The 14,174-nt window shown below is 34.5% G+C and overlaps 1 protein-coding gene across 3 annotated transcripts; it reads right to left on the bottom strand.

Moving 5' to 3' along the window:
* Window positions 1-296: 296 nt before the first annotated feature.
* On the bottom strand, window positions 297-13,231 carry LOC114164793 (RING/FYVE/PHD zinc finger superfamily protein). Of its 3 annotated transcripts, none has more exons than XM_028049557.2 (8): window positions 12,844-13,229; window positions 8,885-9,034; window positions 7,803-8,783; window positions 6,236-6,296; window positions 6,049-6,155; window positions 1,760-1,850; window positions 1,031-1,078; window positions 297-737 (listed from the first exon to the last, which is right to left on the bottom strand). In XM_028049557.2, exons 3-8 carry the CDS (start codon window positions 8,639-8,641, stop codon window positions 678-680), a joined length of 1,206 nt encoding a protein of 401 aa, XP_027905358.1. In that variant the 5' UTR covers window positions 8,642-8,783; window positions 8,885-9,034; window positions 12,844-13,229; the 3' UTR covers window positions 297-677. The 3 variants fall into 3 exon arrangements, with proteins under 3 accessions (XP_027905358.1, XP_027905357.1, XP_027905356.1); XM_028049556.2 differs by having other exon boundaries at window positions 7,803-8,767; XM_028049555.2 differs by having other exon boundaries at window positions 7,803-9,034; window positions 12,844-13,231.
* Between the last annotated feature and the right edge of the window lie 943 nt (window positions 13,232-14,174).

Raw genomic sequence — 14,174 nt, 5'->3', positions numbered from 1 at the left:
ATCTTTTTAGAAATTTGAGGGAGTGACCGAAGAAACTGAGGAGGTGCAGTCAATAAAAACCATGAATTGCGCACAATTCAAATTTCAATAAGGAAAACTGTGTATCCAATACCTTTTCGCATCAGTTTCAATCAAACTTGACTACAAAAATTTTCTGTCAGGGAGACAACAAATAGAAGGGATTATCCAATATCGCAAAATTCGTCTTCCGGTTCACCTTACCATAAAACTTAACAAATTTGAAATCTTCAAATAACACTCACTTGAAGATATTTTTCTCCATATTTCCTTCGGAGTTAAAACAAAAATAGGACTATTTTTTTCATATTTGAATTCGGATGGAGTACATAAATCCAAATTCTTGCTTCGGAAAAGACAAACCAAAAAATGAAATTGAGCATCACTCAGATATGGAGCCCCTCAGATGGGCGAAATTACACCCAAGTTATGACGGTTCATTTCACTGTCTCCTCTACCCGCAATACACATGTAAGCAAAAAAGAAAAGAAAAAAAAAATGGAAATATTATGTTGGAAATCCACTATCATCATGTCATGCCTTAAAAACAAAATAACAGCGGAAGGCATGAGCATGGAACATCGAAAATTGGGTTGTATGGGAAATAGTAGCATGGCATGTACAAGAACAAAATGTCCAGCTCTCTCACCCACCCGACTTCAATCCATATCTTGTGTGCAATCTGATTTTTTCCTTTTAGCAGAAATTCGTGGCCGTAGCTGTATGAGCATGTAAGGAGTAAACTGTAAGCAAAGGCAATATAGTATGGCAAAAAGCAAAATTTATGTGTACTGTGTTTAAGCATGTAAACAATATTTCTGTAAATTTTTTAACTGGGATACATTTTAAAAGCCTTTGCCTTTGTCCTTGTCCCTTACTAATCAAACCAATTCAAGCCTCGTTAAAATATTAACCCTTATTAGCACAGAAGTATAAAAATGCAAACTGCTAATCAATCACCAAATATTCCTTTGACATAAATACAATAATGAAAGTTATGCAGTTTCCATACCACTTCCACATACTTCAGTTGCTTCAATACTTGATCTGTTTCAAGCTCCTGCAGCAAATATATAGGTGAAACGGATAGGATTTAATGAAAGATGATAATATTTGAAATGATCAAAATAAAGGATTTAACATGATAATTTTACTGTCTAATTTATGATACGAATACAATGAGCTATGCCTTGTCCAGATCCATATTCATGTCGAATACATGAAAGGCACAAAATACTACTCACTGTACCTCTACTATAATTTAAATTGGATTTCAGTATCAAATATTTTAAATATATTTTTATTTATTTGAACATGTCTGACAAGCTAGCTGTCTCATGCTTAACATCTCAATGTTAAGTTTTATATAAAATTTAAGACTCGTTGATATATTAGCTGTGATGTTATTGTGTCTTGTATTTTTGCCATATATGTTGTGTCCCCTGTACTGATTGTTCTGAATACTTGTATCTGTGTTATATTCATGCACTCCATTGAACACAACAATATGTCTGTGCGAGAGCATAGAGATCTGACCATATTCAACCAAAGTAAAAGGAATACTCCAATCATAATAAATGAAATACTTCAGCATAATATTTCATGTTCACGCTTGGTTAAGCAAATAGGTAGAAAATGAAAAAAAAAAAGTTAGGTTTTTCAATTCAGAATTAAAAAGTGACACCTTCATGACAAGACAATCAACAGAAAGGAGAAAGCTGAAGAGTTAAATATATTTCACCTGGGGTACAGCACAATCAGCATGAGATGGATCCCAATGGATAGCACAAAAGCACTCCCAGGCATTAGTTTGAACTTCAAAAAAAGGTGCCCTGCCAAACAAAAACATTGTCTAAATTAATGCAATTTAAGCACAAACAAGAGACTCTCTCACACACTACTCCTTTCTCAAGCTTTATTCATTTCTCCCTTCTGTGTGCGAAATAAGTAGAAAGAGTACGATGGTGCAAGGTCTATTTGATGGTGATAAGTCTAACTATTAAGAAGTTTAGCACAAGATAAGTTAAACAAATTTTCCTAGAATAAGCTGGATAAATATCTGGACAAATCAACGTGGAAACTCTTGCAGTGCAGACACACCGCTCTAAGAAATACCTCGGCAAACTCCTTTGGTTCCAAAGGGTGAGCCATTGCAATGAAATGAGCATATTTCATCAACTATTTGTCACCGCGAATATTCTTCCAAGCCCTATAGCACTAGCTATTCTCGAATCAAGTCCACTATTACATGAGACCACGATTGACATGGGCATGGATATACTGAACTTGTATATGTACTCGGTGAACTCATTGGGAAACTTGTGCAAACACACCACTTTAAGAAATACCTCAGCAATCTCCTTGGCAGTAAAAAGGTGAGCCATTACAATGAAATGGGCATATTTCGTCAACTATCCATTGCCACTAATATTTCTCCAATGAAGTCCACTATTTCATTGGACCACACTTATGATAGACTTGGATATGTTGAACATGGATGTACTCAGTGAACTCAAAGGTAAACTCGAGTAGAATCACGAGTTTAAGGGTGAGTTTGTGTTTACATTAAATTTTTAAATTTGATGACTTCGCCCCAGAATTGTCATTGTTCATCGTAATTTTAAAGTCTTTTTCTCTCACGGAACTGTGACTCACTCATGCTAATTTCCCAAACCATTCTCCTCTGTTATTGTTTGACGAATCCATCATACTACAGTCTGCAAACTCACTGGTGCTGATACTGCTGTCTGCAACCTTGTCAGATGAGACTGCTGTTTGACCACTAGTACCCTTTTCACCTATATAAGATATGTTGAAACTTATGGAATTATGGTATTTTCACTATTTTGATACTATGATCATATATGGATAGTTTTTACTTAAAAACTGTATGATATTTTGTTACTTCTTAAGGTATGGATGAAGTTGGTTTTTTAGTATTTCGACTCAAGTTTACAGGCCCTTCACTACCTTACCTAAATTCTCAACTTTAACAATATTGATCGTTGTTACTGGTAACAATCATGCCTTGATCGAATTCTCACTACTCAATTCAATTTGGTATTTCATTGATAGAGCTTGGTGTTTTAATCTATTTTCCTGGAATTAAAGTCAAGCTCGACTCCATGGGTCTCTTTATCTCACTCAAAGCATATACATAAGAGATATTGTGGAAAAAACCAATATGACAGAGGCCAAACTCATTTCTTCTCCTAAGGTAGTGACAAACTTCGAAAAAAAGGATACAAGTAAGAGTGACCCGTACTATAATTTGGTTATATTATACTTAGTCGACTTAGATCTTCAACACACACCCCTCCCATCAAGGACTAAATATCTTGTCAGAATCCCCTTATTTGTGCTGCAGTTAATATTTCCCTGTACAGTTTTAATTACATGATTAGGATATTTTATTGCATTCCATATTTAAGAGGATTAATAGGTTCACAATATATTTTATATTTATTGTACAGGATCACTAATCCTGAATTGCACGGATAAATTATATTCATCATAAATTAGGATTTTCAGTTATTATGTCTTTGTATTCTATTTAAGAGCAATTGCTCCTCTACAAATAATATCAAAAACAGTTTTCTGACATGGTAGGAGCACTCTACAATCCTTGAGAGCCTATGTAATCTCTTGTGTAGCCTTCACTGCTGCAACCCCACAACCCTTTCTTTAGTCTACTGTATTCCTTCTAGGCTTGCATTGTCATACTTCAAACCTTAAAAAGGTTCGATACTCAGACAATCCTTAACCAATAAGACAATTTGGGTAATGCTAAACTACAAAATAATCACCCAAACCTTAGGCTTAATGGGAAAAATCACCTAAAATGGTCTGACTTTGTCCAACCAAACCTTTTTAAAAGGGAAGGGTAAATCAGGTCATTTCACTGACAACCTTCCAGTCTTTAGATCCCAAGTTTGCAGTATGAGACAAGAAAAATGTGGTTGTACTATCGTGGTTGTGGAATGCCATGCCATGACATTAAAGGTGAGTGATGCTTACATGTTTATGAAGACAACTAAGGAGATATGGGATAGTTGTAAAGTAAATTATTCCAAAGTTGGTGATGCTGCCCAAATATGAGATTAAGATGAGAATCTCTAATATAAAACAAGGGAATTACTCAGTCAGTGAGTATGCCCATAAACTACAAAATCTGTAGCAGGAGTTAGACCATTGTGAACAATATGAAGAAAAATGTAATGAAGATGTTGACCTACTCAAACACCACAGGGAGAAGAACATGATCTGCAAGCTCCTGATAGGATTAAACAATAAGTTTGACCATATTAGAATTCAAGTGCTGGGGAAGGACTTGTCGTCCCTCAATGAGACAGCGGTTGTGTTTCGGGCAGAAGAAACTGCGATGGAGTAATGTTAAATCCCCCATCAAATGAAAGTTCGACCTTGCTGGTACAAAACAAGGGGAATATAGTTGGACAAGGGTAAGTCACTTCACATGGAAATGAAGTAAGAGGAATAGATATACCTAAAGGAGATAATAAAGACTCCCTTTGATGTACCTACTGTAAGAACTCGTGACACAATCAGGACAAGTGCTGGAAACTTCATGGGAAGCCTCCAAATCCAAACTGGAATTGGACACCTCATAGATGTAACTCGAGCTTCTCTTCTCCATATGTTCCAAAACAATGTTAGGGAGATTTCTTCCTGCTACCTATTTGGTTTATTGTATACCGTCCAAAACACTGAAAATAACATTCTCATTCAACTATTCTACAACTTTTTCCCCGACTTTTGACAACAAATCATCTATTACCTTGAGTCTTTGGTTGTGTATCCTTTGTCCATGTTCATTCTAAACAAAGGGGGAAACTTGATCCTCGGTCAATTAAGTGCACATTTATTAGTTACTCAACTACCCAAAAGATATACAAATGTTACCACCCTCCAACAAAACGATTCCTTGTGTCTTTTGATGTCACCTTTGATGAAAACATGTAATATTTTCAACCTTATCTTCAAGGGGAAAGCTCATGCATTGAAGATAAGGATAATTTATTCTTAATGGAAAACTTCATTCTCCCAAAATTAAGTCCTATTAATGCTCCACCATCTATTGAGTCTAAACTTCACCATCTACTGAGTCTAGTTTGGTTCCTTCTCCTATTCATTCTCCTTTAATGTCAAGTCCAAAGACAATTAGAGAACAAAATAAAAATGCCACCCATCCACTGCAAGTATACTCATGAATGACAAGGTCTGTTATTCAATCACCACAAGTCTGAATCTGAACCTATACCCGAAATATCTGATATTAAAGAAGAACATTATATGCCAACCATTGAAATTCATGATCTTTCAAGTGCAGTAACGAAAGGTGTTAGAGCATGTACTCAAAAGCAAAGGTACCCATATTCACATTTTTTGTCTTATGACAAACTATCCAATACTCACAAAAGCTTTCTTGGTCTTCTAAATACTTTAGCTATTTCAAAAACTGTTGATGAGGCATTGACTAGTACGGACTGAAAATTGCTATGATGGTTGAAATGGTTGCTCTTGAAAAGTACTAATACTTGAAAGGAGACTCATCTTAGAGTTGTTTATCACATTCTACAATACTTGAAAGGAACACCAAGAAAAGGAATTCTATTTACAAAGGGGAATGAGGTCATCTTAAACAAATGCTGACAATGCAGGTTCTATAGACCACACAAGAGATCTACCTCTAAATATATCATTATTCTTGGAGGAAATTTAGCCACTTAGAGGAGCAAGAAACAAAAATGTTGTGGTGAGATCAAGTGCAAAGGCTTTTATGTATCTAAACATGATTAAATTACATTTTAGTTATATTTTCTCTCTCACATTGAACTTCATCATTTGCTAATAGCCTTAAAGTTATCTTAAATAAAAAGACTATCCTTCAAAATAATAACTTATAACCCCTAAGAAACAACCTTGCATTAAGTTTGAATTGCACCATTCTACAGTCATATCTTCTTGTTTCATAACTCAAAATATTCAAAACAACAATGTTACATGAATTACCTGCGCCATTTTCCACATATTGTTCCATTGGTTCTGTCTATAACTGTCTGACATTGGATCCAATTACCAATGGCACTAAGTTTAGCAGGACTTCGCGTATTCTCTTCCTGCAGAAATGAAAAGCATTTCCATCGGCGGGAGACTCAAATTAAAATGAAGATAATAAAATAAATGGGAAAACCTTTACCAGCAGTCTATTGAAGTCTGAAGGATTAATTTCGAATGGTTCAGGAAGGGTATCTTCATCACTGCAAGAAACAACAAAATGATGTTGGAAGCAACTCAATAGTGAAATATTCCTCATGAACAATTCATATAGATAAACACACTAAATATGCATAATTTCACCTAAGAAAATTAAACCCATCAACCAATCAGTAGAGTGATCTCATCAATTGTTTCTGTGCTATGTGATCTCATTCAATGTTTAGACTGGTTCAGTCACAGATAGAAAGCCTAATCTAGATATGGCCTATTTAGAATGGACTTGTGGGGCAATTTAATTATGTGAAGCGAAAAACAAAGTATAGTTCCAAGGTGTAGTATTGATGCAGAATATAGAGCTAGGGAAAAAGGTGTATGTGAGTGGCAGAAAACGATTCTTGAAGAGCTACAATTTCCTATGACTCTCCCGGTAAAACTGTATTGGGAAAACAAATATGTCATATACATATTAGAAACCTATCCAGCATGACTGATCAAGCATGTTTCCTTCCATAAAAATGACAGCCAAACGTAATTTTTCCTTTTGAGAGACATTCTGCACTTCAAAAATAACAACAACTGAAAACTCTCCTTCCCCCTTACCCCATAAGATAAGACTAAATATAGACTTTCTCAGAAAGTCTCACCCCAACTAACTTCTTCACTATTTATATTTTTTAATTTCTTTCAATAATACACTTTCCATTCCTTCTCATTACTTCCCTACCTAAAGTTTCACTCAATACATCTTGGATGTTCTCAAGAACTAAAACACTTCGTATTCACAAATTGATAAGACTTTTCAGACTTTCAATGCTCAATGGGATTTTTTGGAAGTCTTATAGGGTGAAGGAAGTATATTGTGATGAATTTGCGTCATTTGATCCATTTTATATTCTATTTGTTTGGACCATGATTAACTGTTTTAAACATTATATTTGATTTGATTCAGTAAACTCTTGCAAATTCACTTGTCTGAGAGTGGAATTTATGGACTCTCCATGAGTTTAAATACTCTCAAGTTTGACAACCTTGGTTAGATGTCACCATTCCACTTCCATTGACTTACATGCGTTCCAATTTTGGGAAGTTCTCTTTTCTACAAACCACTTAATCATAAAAATGTCTTCCAAAGTAGACAAATTTAACACCAAACACCCTACCCTTTTATATAACATTGGGATCCTAACATCGACAATTACCCTCATTACAACAAATGGACCCTAAATCCACAAATGCACCTTCATGTGGTGCTCAAAACAAAAGATAAAAGAATGTTACAAATGCTACTTTAATTTGACCACTGTCACTCCATGGATGTAACCTTCCATGAGAACTAGCCCTATTACCCCAAAGTTGCCATTCAAAGTGAAAGAACAAACTAGAACTCCAAGAAATTGAACCCCTTTATTCTACTAAACCCCTCAAAATAGTTTTCTACTCAAACAAAAGTAGTAAAGGTCATTTTTAAAAGCAATGTGAAAAAACACCCACTATAGAATGGTATAGAAAATTTGGTTCCAAACATTTGTGAATAAAACAAAAGTTACCTTTTTATCAGACCTGACCAGTCAAGAACTTCTGCCTGAAATCCTTTACCAACCCGCACACTAGATGTATATGGCTTGGTGTCTCTCAACATCAAAAATATGGGATTTGATTCACCCTTGATTGAGGTAGCTCTACATTTTCCCAATTCATTGTGGATACTTGGTTCCTTGATATTTTTCTGCCTTTTCTTAAGACATGAATGACAAAACCACTCATCTATTGGCAATTTCTTCGAACGTGGATTGTAGCAAGATGGATGATATGCATCTTCACAATGATCACATAAAAGCATGTTCAGTGAACTGTCTAAACGATCACATATTTTGCATGACCTGGAACAACAATTATTACCAGTGATGACAACATCTTTCCCAGAAGCCCCATTATCTTCAGGAGGATATTCTCTAAGAAGTCCATGGGTTCTTAAAGTATTAATGCAGAAATCCTTTGTTGTCACCTCTTCTCTAATGGAATCCATGACTATTACACTGGAGATGGAGCATTCACCATTTCCGTTCATTTCAGTTTCCATACCTGCCTTTGAAGGGGAGCAACTACCATTTATGTTGCTAATACCTAAGTTTTTATGAATGTTATCTTTGGTTACTCCATCGCACAAGACTGAAGGTGTGGTAGGATTTTTATCCACCATTTCATGATTTACCCGAACACTAGCAGGTTGTTCCTCAGCTGACGATAAATGTGCAGCAGAGCTTACTACTGGAGGGTAATTTGCACTTGCCAGCATATTAGTTGGCTCTAGTTTGAAGTTTGAGTCCTTGCGAAGCTTCTTTCTCCTGTATACCATCTTAGGTTTAGGTGTAGTATTTTCCGTCATTATACTAGCAGTTGATGTCTGACCCAAGCTTGAGCGGTAAGGATCATCAGCTTTCCTTCTATCTGCCTCCACTAGTTCAGCTTTTGTACACCAGTCAAGAGGGTACCTATTGCATTCGAGACACACCTGCCAAGTTTCACCACTAGGCATCCGGTCACATAGAACATCTTTCCCATCATCAGATACATAACATAGACCAGCTTCAACTGAACTAAGGAGAGAAGTTTGTATTAACATTATCACCTGAAGCAAATTCAGAAAAAATGTTGTATATTGCTACAGAGCCCCAGAGATAAAGTCTAGACAATCCAATTTTTGTGTAGCAAATTAAAGATTATTGAGTTGTTGGAAGCGTGTCCATCTATCTCATCCCGTCAACACACTAATGGCCACCTGGTTTAAAAATAAAAAACAAAAGTAGGAAAAAAATATATAAGAAACAAGTATAAACAAAAAACAAACTTCCTATCATACATATACATACTACAAACAATATTGAAGCATTTTTTTCAATAACTATAAATTTGAAAGGTTCAAAAATTTTGGATGAAGGCCAATGTTATCGAACAAACTAAATTGATGCCTTCTTCATATACCTGAAAAATACATGTCAGCACAACACAGTATAAATATTGCAATGAATCATTTCAAGACAAACTCAATTATAGATGTTAAATATCCCATCAAACATCGTATTCTATTCAATATGTGAATTAGGTACACCATAATTCCCAATTCATAGATAGCACCACCCCAGAGAGCCATCATCCGATGGCTAAAACTCCACAAGATTACACTCGGTCTTCTGTTAGCCACTTTGTAGGTTGCTTTTTTTGACACACTAGCAACTAGCCCTAATCCAAAGTACAAAGTACAACTTATAAGTTATGCATTAAGCTTTTAAATTGGATGTCTCATATCAACTAGAGATACGGAAATTTCATAGCATATAAGTGGGTGCAAACTTCACCTTATAAGCCGATTTTATAAGATTGAGTTAAGCTTAAAGTCCACTTCTTAACATAGTATCAGAGTCATTTTTAAAGTCTATCCTAGCAAGATTTATAATTGTTGGGCATATAGTTCCACCAGCTATCGGGCCGATATCAAACCACCAATTAATGTCTAGTCCCACGCACGAGATATATATACCTCGGCGTGAAAGGGGGGGTGTTGGAAGTCACACACCGATTAAAGATAAGGCAATTTTGATAGTATATATTACAAGCCGATTTTGTGGGATTGAGTTGGACTTAAAGTCCACTTCTTAATAGAGGACATAGAGAGAGAAGGGTGGAGGGTGACTTGCCTTGTTTAGAATTTTGAGTAATGAAAGGAGGATGACTTACAAATCTAGAGGAATTACATATTCTTGTCAACCCCCCTAATTCAAGAGGGTAAACTTTACCCCTTAAAGTCCTCCATCCATCTAAGGGTTTAAGTCACATATTTCTCCTCCCACTCTCACTCCTTACCTCCCATCCAACAAGAAAAATTTGGTTGCACTAGGGCAAGTTTTGCTTCATGAATTTGACAACAGCATTAATCTAGCATAAGGACTCTTAAGATGAGGATTACTCACTTATATATTGTGTTTTGACTCTCTACCTCTAGTCGATGAGAGACTTTGGTTTTTCCAAATAAGGACAAACTCTCAAAGGAGATATTCATCTTAAAATTCCTCTTAGAAACTTTCTTCAATGTCCTTGGTCTTTCTCTTTGACTCTCCCTGTATTTTTGGGATTAAAAACTATGCAATCTCTTCGTTGATGTCTCCATTGACCTTCTTTGTACATGATCAAACCATATGAAACAATTTTCAGTTGTCTTTTCATAATCAATGTAACACCAATATATCCTTGTATACAACCATTTTGTAACTTGTCCTTTCTTATGTGATCACCACACATCCACCTTAAAAATCTCCCTTTTGAAACTCCCAAAATTTTACTGTTGTTGTCCCTTTAAAGCCTAACAATCACTACCATAGAGTACAGTTAGACATGTAGCAAAGTAATACAATAAAATTTTACTTTGAGCATAGCAACTACTTTATGATTACAAATAACTTTTGATCCCTTTCTCCTTGATAGCCATCCCATTTGTATCTTGCGTGACAACCTCATTAATTTCCCCATCATTTTACATCATTCATCCCATACATTTTAACTTGAAAATTTCTCTCATCGAAACATGGATAAAAATCAAGCCAATACAAGCCGGTATGATTGATACCAAATATGTATCAATTATCAAGTCCAAATCCTTATAAAACCAAGTAATTCAAATCTATAACCAATAATTACGACAAAGACAAAGTCGTCCAAAAAAATTACCAGCACCACATTGTATCCTCCTAATTTTTTCTTCTCTACAACTTAATAATTGTCCCCTTTAAATGCAAAATGCCAGAACACTTTCCTTCACAGGAAGTAAACAAAATTTCTCCTCATCCACCTTCTCACAAAAAAAAAATACAACACACTGATGCACTTCTCCAATCTGTTTGACAAAATATGGAGGGAGTGAACAATGGGACATTACTAGGCAAGATAATAGTTTGTGCTTGATAAGGTAACCTTTACTCGTTAAAACATATAAACATTAATAAAATTTAGTAAATAGAACATGAAAGTCATGTCTCTTATACAATTACATACCATAATTGTCAATCTAGTGCAACTTTAATTTTATCCACCAAAATGGTGGACGTTTCAATAATGTTTTTTTATAGTCATGAGAAAGTAGCACAGCTTATATAAATGTTTATCTTTTAAAGTTTAGTTTCATGAAGTCATTTATCTAACACGACACAAATTTATTGTTACTTTAATGATAAATTAATGAAATCATGGATAAGAATCGTGACTTACCTAAGGTTGTGGAGATGAAAAGTACAAGAGAGTATTGGCCAACAAATTTGCATGGTTTAAAATTAAGTCTAATTAATTTAGTTGGAACCAACACAATTTCCATGTCAATGGTAAAATTCATGCACCAAACCAGCAAGAGTAGGACCAAATACATCCGTAATGATGTTGTGTCCATAAGGCCAGCTCAAGGTTTTAAAAAACACTTTGCAGCCGTGATTTTGCCAAATGGACATGGTTTTTCAGATCTTCGCAACAGCACTTACAGTCATGTTGACTGCATTTGTCTGCAATTTTAAGGATTACAACGAAACCATATTGATTGCATTAGTCTGCAATTTCCCATGATATCAAGGATTGCAAGACAACCAAAACAATTATCACAATATAAAACCTTGGTCTTTATTACAAAATTAATGAATCGGCAGGCAAATAACTAAATGCAACTAATATTGAAAAATTGCACTTGCATAGAAGTCAAGCTTGTTATCCCAAAACTTTTATTAAAAGAACAAAAACTCCAACTAAGTTGTGGGTGAGGACCCAACTTCGTGAAACTTTATTCATTTTTTGGTAATAAAATTGAAGAGACGACAGATTAGGATGTCATTCAAGGGATAGTTAAAAGGGGACAAGTTGACACCCTTGCTTGAAATAGACCATGAAGATAGCATAACATATAAACACAATAACACTGAATTCATAGAAGACCACATGATGCAAAGAAAGAATGATTGTAATAGTTCGGTAATCACTTTCAGTAATGCATTACACAACTGATCTCCCTGTTTCCATGTAAACAAGTGACTACAAACCAGGGCAATAAAACCTTCCTTCAAGATTGAAATAAATTTGTATCTTAGTCTCTATTTAAGTTTTAAAAAGGGATTTCACAATAATCAAATATTGAATCAGGTTTTTGCTGACCCATGAAAACCTTTCAAAGAATAAGAAAGCTGTGCCTTCTTGAGTTATTAGGAAGGAAAGTTTAAATATTTTCATGGTTTTCCCCTGCATGTATGACTAAACCTGTGGATAATTCCAATTTCAACATCCTTGCTGAGTAAGAAAATATTTATAAAGATAAGATTTTCCACATAAATCCATTCAATAAAAATCAATAGCCAAGGTTACTGGTTAGGGCATGAACGCAGAGTTAATGCTATTAGCATCTCCAATAGGGTAAAAAAGACAGGCAATTGAAAGCAACAAGAAATTAAATCTTCCTAAACCTCTAAGAAATAGCAATAAGTAGACAATAATTTGGTGCTTTAACAATGGAAATAAATGGCAAACAGCAAAAAATATGAGATGAGAGGGACGAAGCATCACCCAATCGGATCAGAAATGGTAGAGGCGTTGCATTGAGCGGAGGAGAGGCAAAGAGTGGCTAGCGGTGGCATCCCAATACACGAATGAATGGGTTTTAACCTTCACATCTATATGGGAACCATCCAAAGCCTTAATTGTTCAAAACCCAGAATAACCCCTCCCCTTTGTGTTTCAGTTTGAGTCTCTTGATGGATCCATCATGTTCAAAAAACACACAGTGTTGTGTCTCACAGTCACTGACCAAGACCACCCTTTTTCTGCATTCAATCCTATTTCTCTATAGCTTAAACAGCCTGCACAATAACACCCATCCTCCTTCACCAATTTGCTCAATCAATTTAAACGCTCCACCTTCTCCTCCCAAATTTTATTTATTAAGAGAACGGTTATGTTAATCATGCATGTAAGAATGTCATAAATTCAATTTATTAAACCATTACCAGCAATTGTAGAACATACTCCTCCATTGTTTTTTAATATTCAGCTCTTCAATAAAATGTAATATTTATTATTTATCATTTTTTTAATTTCACAATAGTATATTTCTTTAATTTTGGATGAAAAAACCTTGACTAATATAAGAAAACGTATTGACCAATTTCTCAATTTACTAACCGTTCTTTGCCAAAAATCATAAATTATGCAATTCCAAGAAAGACCAAAGTAATTGTATTGTCTAAAGAATAATTGCACGTTTAAGAATATTTGTAAAAACAAATTCAAAAAAGAGTGAAGTTATAGGAAAGTTCAATCACACTAAGGAATGAAGACGTTTTATTTTATAGTATTTTATTTGTAACGTTGATCTACTAAGGGGTGAAATGAGAGTTCAAACAACAAAACTACAAATTGTATGATAATTTGGGAATATATAATGTTATTTAGCGTTGCAAATATTAGTTTTAATTTTTGAATTTAATAAGCATCTTGTGGACTTATATTAAAATCTATGATAAAATTGAACATTATAATTGTGCCTTGGATATTTTTGTTCTACTGTACTTCAAATTAGGGATATTTATTTGAAAAAATCTAGATTTCAATGTGATTTGAAAATTGATTTTCTGTAATTAAAAAAAAACACAAATATTTGTATTCTTTATGAAAATTTCAAGAATGATGAACCTAATCAAATATCTGAAGTTAAAACAATAAATATTTTACAGTTTGGTTTACTAGTTTACTATGTACATTGATTACAAAACTAAAGATTGAATCTTCTTAAAAAATTTATGACGAGAAATTAATAGAAATAAAGACATGGTAAATATTACCAAATATGATAAAGAACTATAATAGAATAAAGAAGATTTATAGGGGATGCAGAAAAT

The sequence above is a fragment of the Vigna unguiculata genome, chromosome 9, assembly GCF_037176805.1.
Source record: "Vigna unguiculata cultivar grain cowpea cultivar isolate G323 ecotype 2 chromosome 9, ASM3717680v1, whole genome shotgun sequence".
Classification (NCBI taxonomy): domain Eukaryota; kingdom Viridiplantae; phylum Streptophyta; class Magnoliopsida; order Fabales; family Fabaceae; genus Vigna; species Vigna unguiculata.
Note: the sequence above shows the minus strand (reverse complement) of the source record. Positions and strands in the feature narration are given on the sequence as shown.